This window comes from Dendrobates tinctorius, unplaced genomic scaffold, assembly GCF_039654945.1.
Source record: "Dendrobates tinctorius isolate UK_male_01 unplaced genomic scaffold, ASM3965494v1 ptg000445l, whole genome shotgun sequence".
In the NCBI taxonomy this organism is placed as follows: Eukaryota; Metazoa; Chordata; class Amphibia; order Anura; family Dendrobatidae; genus Dendrobates; species Dendrobates tinctorius.
This window is the reverse complement of record NW_027362107.1, coordinates 436,431-450,408: the sequence shown is the minus strand read 5'-3', so window position 1 is coordinate 450,408 and position 13,978 is coordinate 436,431. Positions and strand designations below refer to the sequence as shown.

Here is a 13,978-nt window from a genome sequence, read left to right as displayed (position 1 = left end):
TCCACTATTCACACATCACCGATCGCACCGTGAAGTTAGCTATTCATACATCACCGATCACACTGTATAATGCGCAATTCATATGACCGCACCAAATACACCCCAGTGTCCTTGTGCAGCATTTTTCTTCCCCGGATCTGCATTTATCACAGCTCTAGCATTAACACTTTGAGATCAGTGATCCTCTTGGTGCATGTGTTTCATTCTTCTCATGCCGTCTCTTCCCAGTACACCGCACTTCCATGAAGAACTGACCTTGGGGCTAGGGGGGTAGGCCGGTTCAGGGTTGGATGATCTCAGCGCTCTTCTCCCTCTCAGTTTTAGCTCTTCAGAGAAGGGTGGTGGTGGACGTGGTGATGGTGGTGGTCCAGGAGACGAAAGCGCAGGAGAGGGCAGGTGCATCCATGTTGGCTGAATTGGTGGTGTTCTTGAGGGGAGTAATGGCACTGGTGGAGCACTCCTCCTCATCATTGTGATGTTGGGAGATGAAGCCTGGTACGGGGCAGCTGCAGACACCTGGTGCAGTAATGGCGGTGGAGGAGCTGGGCGTTTCACAGGGCGAATGCTTTCCACTAAAGGGGCATCATCCAAATCTGTGGTGTGAAGCTCGAGACCACCAACGAATCGATGCACCTTGCCAACAGCAGGAACAACTGGAGGTGGAGAAACTGCAACAGGTGGACGTCCTACGGTCCCAGCTTCCTGTTCAAAACAGCAAACACCGTATGAGTGGAGCAGCACATAAAATACAAAATCATATATATCTATTTACAGACAACATATACACATATATATATATATATATATATATATATATATATATATATATATATATATATATATATATATATATATATATATATATATATATATATACACATATACACACATATGTGTCCGAGTGTGGGGGCCTCTCTTGTGTACAGCGCCCTCTTCAGGTCTCCACAGATTGTCCCTTGGGTTCAGGGTCTTGGCAGCTCCAGAATTTCCATCTTCTTCTGGTGAATCCATTATTTTGGTGATTTGAGGGGCGTTATTGTGCCGAAAGGTGAAATTCATCTTCATCTTTTTAGCAGAGTCCTGAAGGTTTTACTGCAAAATTGACTGTTTATAATTCCCCAGTCCCAGCTGCCGAAAAACAGCCCCAAAGCACAATGCTGCCCCTACCATGCCTCACTGTGGGGAGGGTGATCTTCTACTGTTGCACAGTGTTTGCTTTTTACAGTTTGGAATTATAGCTAATAAGTTCTACATCAGTCTCAGACATTTAACTCAAGCATTCAGCAGACTTGGATGTTGTCTTTGCAAGAAAAGGCTTCTGTCTTGCCCCCCGAACCCACAGACTGGACATATGAAGAATATGTGAGGTTGTTGTCACTTCAATACACAACCAATAATTGCCACAAATTACTGCAGCTCCTTTAATGCTGTTCAAAACCTACAAGATACAAAGTGAGCAAAAAACCCTGCTGTAACTAAGTAAAAAGCAAAAGTGCATTTAAGTAACACAGGGTTTTAGTAATACTGTTTTTGAGCAAAAATAGCATAAAAGCCGTCCCACCATCGACAAGGTGACTGATCGGGGCGCTCCTACACTGTCTAATATTAAAAACCTTACCATACTGAGGTCAACTCTGACACATGATAAGGTTTTATCATCTTTGTGGAGCCCGTAGAGATACTTATGCACGGATTTCTGTGGCCTGCTACGGTCAATGGGTTAAAAATTACATAGGTTGAAAAAAAGACCTTGGTCCATCAAGTTCAACATTTATATCTGTAGCCTCCATGATGTCCTCTCTGGCTGTGAATGGCTGGAGATCTCATCTGCAGGATGGGATATGAACGCTCACATGGAGCCGGTCTTTCTAAGCAGCTGGGCCGGTGTCTTGCTCGGCAGCACTCCTCTCCGATATCCTTCTTCTGGATGGAGCGGTGGCCATTAGTGATGGGGAGCAATAGCCCAGTCTCCATTATAGTGCTCCCGTCCAGCTGAGGGGTAGTGGGGTGCATTTCTGTAGGGGGGGTGAAGCCTACTACTGTTACACTTGGGGTGGGTCCAGGACGGCAGGTATGTAGACAGCAGGTGATGTACATTATTCATTTATTGTAGGTGTCCAGAGGGATGACACATTGGGAAAAATATTTGTGGACGCCACCCTAGTATTTCTAATAGATATGGGTCCTACCCTGACCACGTTGTTCCATCTCATGGACAGATTTGGAATATTATCTGGCTTTAGAATTAATTTGGTGAAATCGTCCATCTTCCGGATGCTGGCTTACAATTCCCCAGAGACAATCTCCTGGGTCATCTGGTCTTGTGTCCCTCAGGTCAGATATCTTGGAGTTCAGGTCCTCCCTGTTCTAGAGCAGTATAGGAAGTTAACTACGGATGGGCAGACAGGTGGACGTTTGGGTTCTAGCAGCTGACCCAAACCTTTGAGAGTTCAGTTCGGGTACCAGAACAGTACACAAACTTCCACCAGAACCCGAACCCCATTGAAAATAATGGAAACCCAAACTTCTAAGGGGAAAGTAAACTCTCTCCCTCTCTTTTGAATTCCTGAACACTGCCCCGGACTTCAGAAGACAGTCGTGTTAGTCATTCAAGCCCAAACTTTGACTGGTAGGAACGCCAAATATTTAAGTTTGGGTTCGCCCATCTATAGAATTAACCCTTTGGTGAAAGCTGCTGAGAAGAAACTTAAGGTGTAGTCTACTCTCCCTTTATCACTCTCCGGTAAAATTTATATTTCCCCAATGTCTCTTTATTTCATGCTAGTCCTATTCTCCTTGGTGTTACTCCATGGTCTTGATACGATTTTACTCTCATTTTACAAGTAGGGCAGATGCCTTAGACTCAAGCGGGAGACCATGCAGAACCTTAGGGTCAGAGGTCTAGTGGCTCCTCATACGTGTAATTATTATCTAGCAGCACAAATTATTGCATGCAGACTGGTGGCTAGACTTGGACATGAGGAACGCAACCACGACTTTAAGGGGAGCCTCCTCGGCCCTTACACAGGGTGCAATATCATTTGGTAATTTGCGTTTATTACGGTTAGTCTCCAGCTTCATCAGTCCAGAAGGTTAATAAACCCAAAACTTGAATTTGTAAGAAAATGACAGCACGGTTCTGTCTCCAGAGAATTTCTGTGTGCAGAATTTTTGGCGACTAATGCGAAACGTGAATTTCCCCATCTCACGTGTTTCTTTCCATCTGTTACAGTGAAAATAAGAACCAAAACACCAATGTACAAAATCCATTTCTGACATTTCCACAGCCCTCACGGGGATATAGTAATACACCGGTGACATAAGGATTGGACACGTCACCAATGTTCTCAGTACATCTATTGGTAAAGCTGCTATCGTCATGAAATTCTCTGCAGATGTCGGGGACGACCCGTCCAATCCACACCGGACGGAAATCACCAGGATGTCCATAAATTATGTGGAATAATGAGAGATGGTGCAGGGTAAAGTACTGAACACGTTACTGCAATGTAGTATTTGATACAAAAGCCTTTGTTGTTGATAATGAAGCTTCCAGACACTTCCTGTATGGAGAAACTAGTCGCAGGCATTGCTCAGGAGGGATGTTGGCTCATTCTTCCACATAAACACTCGTCACATCCTGAATCTTTCGTGGCTCCTTCTATGATCTCTGAGCTTTAGTTCCTTCCATACATTTTCTCTTGGACTCGGGTCCGGTGATCGGCTGGCCCGTTCTAGCAGATTTCTTTTCTTTCTCTGAATCCACACAAGAGTTTACTTGGCCGTGTTGGGATCATCATCATCTGGCTTACATGACCTCCCTCGTTTCATGTTCATCAATCTGGTAGATGACAGATTATCAGGAATAACTCGCACATTTGACATTCATCCTTCCATTATTCACTCTTCCAGTCTCTCTGTAGTCACCCGCTGATGACTGACTCTTCCAGTCTCTCTGTAGTCACTCGCTGATGACTGACTCTTCCAGTCTCTCTGTAGTCACCCGCTGATGACTGACTCTTCCAGTCTCTCTGTAGTCACCCGCTGATGACTGACTCTTCCAGTCTCTCTGTAGTCACCCGCTGATGACTGACTCTTCCAGTCTCTCTGTAGTCACCCGCTGATGACTGACTCTTCCAGTCTCTCTGTAGTCACCCGCTGATGACTCTGACTCTTCCAGTCTCTGTGGTCACCCGCTGATGACTCTGTGACTCTTCCAGTCTCTCTGTAGTCACCTGCTGATGACTGACTCTTCCAGTCTCTCTGTAGTCACCCGCTGATGACTGACTCTTCCAGTCTCTCTGAAGTCACCCGCTGATGACTGACTCTTCCAGTCTCTCTGTAGTCACCCGCTGATGACTCTGTGACTCTTCCAGTCTCTCTGTAGTCACCCGCTGATGACTCTGTGACTCTTCCAGTCTCTCTGTAGTCACCCGCTGATGACTCTGTGACTCTTCCAGTCTCTCTGTAGTCACCCGCTGATGACTCTGTGACTCTTCCAGTCTCTCTGTAGTCAACCGCTGATGACTCTGTGACTCTTCCAGTCTCTCTGTAGTCACCCGCTGATGACTCTGTGACTCTTCCAGTCTCTCTGTAGTCACCCGCTGATGACTCTGTGACTCTTCCAGTCTCTCTGTAGTCACCCGCTGATGACTCTGTGACTCTTCCAGTCTCTCTGTAGTCACCCGCTGATGACTCTGTGACTCTTCCAGTCTCTCTGTAGTCACCCGCTGATGACTCTGACTCTTCCAGTCTCTCTGTAGTCACCCGCTGATGACTCTGTGACTCTTCCAGTCTCTCTGTGGTCACCCACTGATGACTCTGACTCTTCCAGTCTCTCTGTGGTCACCCGCTGATGACTCTGTGACTCTTCCAGTCTCTCTGTAGTCACCCGCTGATGACTGACTCTTCCAGTCTCTCTGTAGTCACCCGCTGATGACTCTGTGACTCTTCCAGTCTCTCTGTAGTCACCCGCTGATGACTCTGTGACTCTTCCAGTCTCTCTGTAGTCACCCGCTGATGACTCTGTGACTCTTCCAGTCTCTCTGTAGTCACCCGCTGATGACTGACTCTTCCAGTCTCTCTGTAGTCACCCGCTGATGACTCTGTGACTCTTCCAGTCTCTCTGTAGTCACCCGCTGATGACTCTGTGACTCTTCCAGTCTCTCTGTAGTCACCCGCTGATGACTGACTCTTCCAGTCTCTCTGTAGTCACCCGCTGATGACTCTGTGACTCTTCCAGTCTCTCTGTGGTCACCCGCTGATGACTCTGTGACTCTTCCAGTCTCTCTGTAGTCACCCGCTGATGACTCTGACTCTTCCAGTCTCTCTGTAGTCACCCGCTGATGACTGTGACTCTTCCAGTCTCTGTAGTAACCCGCTGATGACTCTGACTCTTCCAGTCTCTCTGTAGTCACCCACTGATGACTGTGACTCTTCCAGTCTCTCTGTAGTCACCCACTGATGACTGTGACTCTTCCAGTCTCTCTGTAGTCACCCGCTGATGACTCTGTGACTCTTCCAGTCTCTGTGGTCACCCGCTGATGACTGACTCTTCCAGTCTCTGTGTAGTCACCCGCTGATGACTCTGTGACTCTTCCAGTCTCTGTGTAGTCACCCGCTAATGACTGACTCTTCAAGTCTCTGTAGTCACCCGCTGATGACTCTGTGACTCTTCCAGTCTCTCTGTGGTCACCCACTGATGACTGACTCTTCCAGTCTCTCTGTAGTCACCCGCTGATGACTCTGTGACTCTTCCAGTCTCTCTGTAGTCACCCGCTGATGACTGACTCTTCCAGTCTCTCTGTAGTCACCCGCTGATGACTGACTCTTCCAGTCTCTCTGTAGTCACCCGCTGATGACTCTGTGACTCTTCCAGTCTCTCTGTAGTCACCCGCTGATGACTCTGTGACTCTTCCAGTCTCTCTGTAGTCACCCGCTGATGACTGACTCTTCCAGTCTCTCTGTAGTCACCCGCTGATGACTCTGTGACTCTTCCAGTCTCTCTGTGGTCACCCACTGATGACTGACTCTTCCAGTCTCTCTGTAGTCACCCGCTGATGACTCTGTGACTCTTCCAGTCTCTCTGTAGTCACCCGCTGATGACTGTGACTCTTCCAGTCTCTGTAGTAACCCGCTGATGACTCTGACTCTTCCAGTCTCTCTGTAGTCACCCACTGATGACTGTGACTCTTCCAGTCTCTCTGTAGTCACCCGCTGATGACTCTGTGACTCTTCCAGTCTCTGTGGTCACCCGCTGATGACTGACTCTTCCAGTCTCTGTGTAGTCACCCGCTGATGACTCTGTGACTCTTCCAGTCTCTCTGTAGTCACCCGCTAATGACTGACTCTTCAAGTCTCTGTAGTCACCCGCTGATGACTCTGTGACTCTTCCAGTCTCTCTGTGGTCACCCACTGATGACTGACTCTTCCAGTCTCTCTGTAGTCACCCGCTGATGACTCTGTGACTCTTCCAGTCTCTCTGTAGTCACCCGCTGATGACTGACTCTTCCAGTCTCTCTGTAGTCACCCGCTGATGACTCTGTGACTCTTCCAGTCTCTCTGTAGTCACCCGCTGATGACTCTGTGACTCTTCCAGTCTCTCTGTAGTCACCCGCTGATGACTCTGTGACTCTTCCAGTCTCTCTGTAGTCACCCGCTGATGACTGACTCTTCCAGTCTCTCTGTAGTCACCCGCTGATGACTCTGTGACTCTTCCAGTCTCTCTGTGGTCACCCACTGATGACTGACTCTTCCAGTCTCTCTGTAGTCACCCGCTGATGACTCTGTGACTCTTCCAGTCTCTCTGTAGTCACCCGCTGATGACTGTGACTCTTCCAGTCTCTCTGTAGTCACCCGCTGATGACTGTGACTCTTCCAGTCTCTGTAGTAACCCGCTGATGACTCTGACTCTTCCAGTCTCTCTGTAGTCACCCACTGATGACTGTGACTCTTCCAGTCTCTCTGTAGTCACCCGCTGATGACTCTGTGACTCTTCCAGTCTCTGTGGTCACCCGCTGATGACTGACTCTTCCAGTCTCTGTGTAGTCACCCGCTGATGACTCTGTGACTCTTCCAGTCTCTCTGTAGTCACCCGCTAATGACTGACTCTTCAAGTCTCTGTAGTCACCCGCTGATGACTCTGTGACTCTTCCAGTCTCTCTGTGGTCACCCACTGATGACTGACTCTTCCAGTCTCTCTGTAGTCACCTGCTGATGACTCTGTGACTCTTCCAGTCTCTCTGTAGTCACCTGCTGATGACTCTGACTCTTCCAGTCTCTCTGTAGTCACCCGCTGATGACTGACTCTTCCAGTCTCTCTGTAGTCACCCGCTGATGACTCTGTGACTCTTCCAGTCTCTGTAGTAACCCGCTGATGACTCTGTGACTCTTCCAGTCTCTGTAGTAACCCGCTGATGACTCTGTGACTCTTCCAGTCTCTCTGTAGTCACCCGCTAATGACTGTGACTCTTCCAGTCTCTCTGTAGTCACACGCTGATGACTCTGTGACTCTTCAAGTCTCTCTGTAGTCACGTGCTGATGTCTTTTCATAATAGTCCCTGAGATGTATTGGCCGATTTGTGGATCAAAATTGTGATCTTTGCCATTACGTTCCTTGTTAGAGGACATCAAGTTGTGCAGAAAGTCCTGAGACATCCAGCAGTGGGACGTATGTAATCAGAAATGCAGAGGCATCATAAAGTTCACGTGAAAAGGTCAGAGGGCATCATAGGGTCACGGGAAAGGTCACCCGAAAGCCAACTATACCGAACTTTCTATGAGTAGTGTCCGTATTCACAGACTTCAGTGACCGCCCTCTCGTGGGATCCCTGTCCGTACCTCACTGGCATCGCCCTCAGCGGAGGAGATTTGTTCCAGGCGGGTCTGGCAGAGCCTCTCCACCCAATGCTGGACCTTCTCCGACTCTTCTAGATCTTCTCGCTCCGTCTCAGACACCTTAGGCATAGAAATAAATCGAGTTGAGTGACAGGTGACCCCCAGCCACTGTGTACATTATGCCGGGCACGTGTCCCCCCAATAACATGAAATGGGGGAACTATCCACACAATGAAGCCCCAGACCCAACCGGCATCACGGCACCTAGATAACCCTGGTGATTGGTGGACGGAGGGTGAATGGAAGTGTGGAGCCCGATTCAGCAAATTCATATTACAAATATAAGGACTGTGGACTCCCCCCATCCAGGGATAAAATTGTGCGCCTAAAAAGTGGCCCAAGCCCCCAATACTATCAAAGCTTCAGGCCGTAAGCTACACTCCTGGAAAGAAAGTGTCCAACCTCTGCGGCCTTCACGAGTCCAGTGGGCGGAGATACCTAATGGCACTATCCCAAGAAGGACATCATCACTTATGCACAGGACCCCTGCAATAAACAAAACGGGGCTCCCGAGACCCCCACTATTCCTCACTGCCCAAAGAGGGGTCAGCAGTTACCATGCAGCCTCAGAATCCTACTCCCTTTGTGTAGTGAACAGGACTGGGGTCCACTCTTCTAGAGACAGGTGGGGGCAGAGCTGTGGGGCCCCTAGGAACATGATCTACAGCACCGCTCCTGTGGATCAGTGATACTAGAAAAGGTCCTTTCCATATGCATGTAAAGGCAGCTGCCACTCAGTGTGAGCCCGCCCACTGGACTCCTAAAACCCAGTATACACCGGCGCTCCTACCAGAGTTTTGAGGGATGCTAGAGGGTGACAACCATAAGGGCACGGCAGCGCACAGGGCAGACACCACAGCCATTACCTCCTGCACCAGGCGACTGATCTTCAGCTGCTTCTCCTTCTCCAGCATCTCCTCCTTTTCTCGGGCTAATTTCTGCTCAAACTCCACCTCCTTCTTACTCTTCTTCTGCTCATACAGACTGTCCGCCTTGACTTTCTTCCGCTCTTTCCCTTTCTGAGAGTGAGTGGATGAGGACAAACATGGGAAAGATCACGAAGGAGGCACACGGAGCAGGCCACACGAAGGAGGCACACGGAGCAGGCCACACGGAGGAGGCACACGGAGCAGGCCACACGAAGGAGGCACACGGAGCAGGCCACACGAAGGAGGCACACGGAGCAGGCCACACGAAGGAGGCACACGGAGCAGGCCACACGAAGGAGGCACACGGAGCAGGCCACACGAAGGAGGCACACGGAGCAGGCCACACGAAGGAGGCACACGGAGCAGGCCACACGAAGGAGGCACACGGAGCAGGCCACACGAAGGAGGCACACGGAGCAGGCCACACGAAGGAGGCACAAGGAGCAGGCCACACGAAGGAGGCACAAGGAGCAGGCCACACGAAGGAGGCACACGGAGCAGGCCACACGAAGGAGGCACACGGAGCAGGCCACACGAAGGAGGCACACGGAGCAGGCCACACGAAGGAGGCACACGGAGCAGGCCACACGGAGGAGGCACACGGAGCAGGCCACACGGAGGAGGCACACGGAGCAGACCACACAAAGGAGGCACACGGAGCAGGCCACACGAAGGAGGCACACGGAGCAGGCCACACGAAGGAGGCACACGGAGCAGGCCACACAAAGGAGGCACACGGAGCAGGCCACACAAAGGAGGCACACGGAGCAGGCCACACGAAGGAGGCACACGGAGCAGGCACACGGAGCAGGCCACACGAAGGAGGCACACGGAGCAGGCCACACGAAGGAGGCACACGGCGCAGGCTACACGAAGGAGGCACACGGCGCAGGCCACACGAAGGAGGCACACGGAGCAGGCCACACGAAGGAGGCACACGGAGCAGGCCACACGGAGGAGGCACACGGAGCAGGCCACACAAAGGAGGCACACGGAGCAGGCCACACGAAGGAGGCACACTGAGCAGGCCACACAAAGGAGGCACACGGAGCAGGCCACACAAAGGAGGCACACGGAGCAGGCCACACAAAGGAGGCACACGGAGCAGGCCACACAAAGGAGGCACACGGAGCAGGCCACACAAAGGAGGCACACTGAGCAGGCCACACAAAGGAGGCACACGGAGCAGGCCACACAAAGGAGGCACACGGAGCAGGCCACACAAAGGAGGCACACGGAGCAGGCCACACAAAGGAGGCACACGGAGCAGACCACACAAAGGAGGCACACGGAGCAGACCACACAAAGGAGGCACACGAAAGACCACACAAAGGAGGCACACAGAACAGACCACACAAAGGAGGTACACTGAGGATGCATGTGGCACCGATCACACGGCACACGGAGCATGCATGTGGCACAGATCACACGGCACACGGAGGATGCACGTGGCACCGATCACATGGCACACGGAGGATGCACGTGGCACCGATCACACGGCACACGGAGGATGCACGTGGCACCGATCACACGGCACACGGAGGATGCACGTGGCACCGATCACACGGAGGATGCACGTGGCACAGATCACACGGCACACAGAGGATGCACGTGGCACCGATCACATGGAGGATGCACGTGGCACCGATCACACGGCACACGGAGGATGCACGTGGCACCGATCACACGGCACACGGAGGATGCATGTGGCACCGATCACACGGCGGATGCACGTGGCACCGATCACACGGCACACGGAGGATGCACGTGGCACCGATCACACGGCACACGGAGGATGCACGTGGCACCGATCACACGGAGGATGCACGTGGCACCAATCACACGGAGGATGCACGTGGCACCAATCACACGGAGGATGCACCGCTCACACTACATGCATTACAGGCAGGCAATGTTCGCGGCCAGCAGGTGAGAACAGTCTGGTGCTCCCTGCAGGGCGCGGCCTATCAGTCAGGGTGCATCGTGCATGAAGCGCCGCCTCTCTGCAGGGTGCACCGTGCATGAAGCGCCTCCTCTCTGCAGGGTGCATCGTGTATGAAGCGCCTCCACTCTGCAGGGTGCACCGTACATGAAGCGCCGTCTCTCTGCAGGGTGCATAGTCTATGAAGCGCCGCATCTCTGCAGGGTGCACCGTGTATGAAGCGCCGCCTCTCTGCAGGGTGCATCGCGCATGAAGCGCCGCCTCTCTGCAGGGTGCACCGTGCATGAAGAGCCGCCTCTCTGCAGGGTGCATCGCACATGAAGCGCCGCCTCTCTGCAGGGTGCACCGTGCATGAAGCGCCGCCTCTCTGCAGGGTGCATCGCGCATGAAGCGCCGCCTCTCTGCAGAGTGCATCGCGCATGAAGCGCCACCTCTCTGCAGGGTGCATCGCGCATGAAGCGCCGCCTCTCTGCAGGGTGCACCGTGCATGAAGCGCCGCCTCTCTGCAGGGTGCATAGTCTATGAAGCGCCGCATCTCTGCAGGGTGCATCGTGCATGAAGCGCCGCCTCTGCAGGGTGCATCGTCTATGAAGCGCCGCCTCTCTGCAGGGTGCACCGTGTATGAAGCGCCGCCTCTCTGCAGGGTGCACCGTGCATGAAGCGCCGCCTCTCTGCAGGGTGCATCGTGCATGAAGAGCCGCCTCTCTGCAGGGTGCACCGTGTATGAAGTACAGTATTCATATGTACGGGACATCTTGTTCTCCGGGATCCATTTTTGTGCTTGCGACGCCATTTTGTTGTTTACGAGTAAAATTTTGTAACTTAACTAGATGAAGTTCACGGTTGTTATGAAACCAGACTGTTCCAGCTTGTACAAGATATGAGCTATGAGAGGAGACCCTAAAAGAATGTGCTATTGTTCTATTTTCTACGTCATGCAGCTGGGGACATATTCCGATTTTCTTGCAATACTATTGGCTTAAATGTATTATGATTCTATTGGTAGCTGTATACTTTGCATAATTAAGCAGAATGCTATGTAATGTGAGATTCAATAAACGGGGTTAGTGATCTGCCTGGATCCTCCCGTACAGAGACCCCCATCTCCGTGTGGTCATTCCCAGTTGCTAGCAACGCCCTATGAACTAATTTGGAAATCACTGGATCAACCGTGAAGGGTTAATTTAGCCCTCCCTAAATAGCTACCCCAACACGTGCATGAAGTGCCGCCTCTCTGCAGGGTGCACCGTGCATGAAGTGCCTCCTCTCTGCAGGGTGCACCGTGTATGAAGCATTGCCTCTCTGCAGGGTGCACCGTGCATGAAGTGCCTCCTCTCTGCAGGGTGCACCGTGTATGAAGCATTGCCTCTCTGCAGGGTGCACCGTGCATGAAGCGCCTCCTCTCTGCAGGGTGCACCGTGCATGAAGCTTCGCCTGTCTGCAGGGTGCACCGTGCATGAAGCGCCGCCTCTCTGCAGGGTGCACAGTGTATGAAGCGCCTCCTCTCTGCAGGGTGCACCTTGTATAAGTTCAGACAGCACATGCGGGGGTCGACACACAGCACACATCTTACCTTCCTCAGTGTCGGGAACTTCCCTTCATACCGGTAGAACCATCCGAACGCTAAATATGGTGACACAAGAAGGTGAGCGCCAGCAGCCACATCCAGTCACCACCATTACCGTATTCTAATTAACCCTCCATATCCCAGATCATCACAGGACGGTGACTCATTGCCCCATAGACCCGGCATCCACGGACGGCGTTCCCCGCAGCAGAGGCCCTGCCGCCGATGAATAAACACAGGAGACCGGACCTCACTGCGCCAGAACATTTTTTGGGGGAGACACATTCTTCATAGTCTGACACTATTTTATGCAAATCCTCAGGCGGATTGGGCAGCTCCCGTCAGTGACCCCCACTTACAATGGACGAGGTGACCCTCATGTCACACAATACCGTGTAATCCACCGAGAGGAAGACGACATCTTCACTGACCATTGCACAGGAAGCGAGCGGCAACTCCCCAATGTGGCTCCACCTGCGGCCACATGCAACTCACACACCAACATAGTCAGCCCAGGCAAAGACGTCAGGAACATCAAGCCAAAAACACACACAATAATAGGATCCCCGCAGAAAAATGTATTACAAGAAGACAAAGAAGCAGGAAGGAGGAGGAAGACGACATCTTCACTGACCATTGCACAGGAAGCGAGCGGCAACTCCCCAATGTGGCTCCACCTGCGGCCACAGGCAACTCACACACCAACATAGTTAGCCCAGGCAAAGACGTCAGGAACATCAAGCCAAACACACACACAATAATAGGATCCCCGCAGAAAAATGTATTACAAGGCAAAGAAGGAGGAAGAAGACATCTTCACAGACCATTGCATAGGGAACGAGCGGCAACTCCCCAATGTGGCTCTACCTGCGGCCACAGGCAACTCACACACCAACATAGTCAGCCCAGGCAAAGACGTCAGGAACATCAAGCCAAAAACACACAATAATAGGATCCCCGCAGAAAAATGTATTACAAGAAGGCAAAGAAGGAGGAAGGAGCAGTGATCGTAAATCTTAAGAAAACCACATAGAACCATGGACTGTAATCATACTATGGGACATGATATCAGCTGATGCAGAGACTCGCTCAAATAGTCAAAATGGCTAAAACGGAGCGCAGGAGATTTACTAAATGTTTGTAGATCAATGTAATAATTACTACACTAATAGCTCCCATTTATATCGCCAAGAAAATATCCCAAACCAATGACCTTATTGTGATGTAAGTGTGCTGTACGCCAGCATCACACCCAATTATAGTATACAGGCGCTGACATTAGATTATAGAAATCATCATTAGCATATAATTCCATTGCCCTAATACCGGGTCACAGAGAGCCGCCATATCCTATAGGAATAATGGACCTGCGCTCATCATAATCTGCGCTGACAGTTATCCATTTCTCTTGGTTTCTATTTTTTGTCAGTTTCTTGTAAATATATACCATTTTATTGTAGCTGCATTAGATTAGTTTGTTATTGTATCTCTTTGGCCCTGTTCTTATGGGGCTGATTTCTAAGAGTAGGTCTCTCTGCCAGTATGCGCTTTAGTTACCTAGTTACACAGGGTACATGATAAATGGCAATTTACATGGTATTGGCACTCACATCTCTATGTGGTTGGCTATGAGAGCGCATTCCG

At 51.2% G+C, this 13,978-nt stretch overlaps 1 protein-coding gene across 8 annotated transcripts in view; it reads right to left on the bottom strand.

The window, feature by feature from the left end:
* Positions 1-13,978, bottom strand: part of USH1C (USH1 protein network component harmonin) — a 270,528-nt gene that overhangs the window by 93,324 nt on the left and 163,226 nt on the right. For 5 of the 8 annotated variants that reach the window (XM_073564288.1, XM_073564289.1, XM_073564291.1 and 2 more), the window contains exons 15-18: positions 12,341-12,390; positions 8,763-8,915; positions 7,840-7,956; positions 256-702 (exon numbers count right to left, since the gene is read on the bottom strand). The exons of 2 other annotated variants lie outside the window; for them this stretch is intronic. In XM_073564288.1, the coding sequence (XP_073420389.1) occupies positions 256-702; positions 7,840-7,956; positions 8,763-8,915; positions 12,341-12,390 (767 nt within the window). Of the gene's footprint in view, positions 1-255; positions 703-7,839; positions 7,957-8,762; positions 8,916-12,340; positions 12,391-13,978 lie in introns of those variants that run through there. One more of the 8 variants, XM_073564295.1, reaches the window with a different exon arrangement.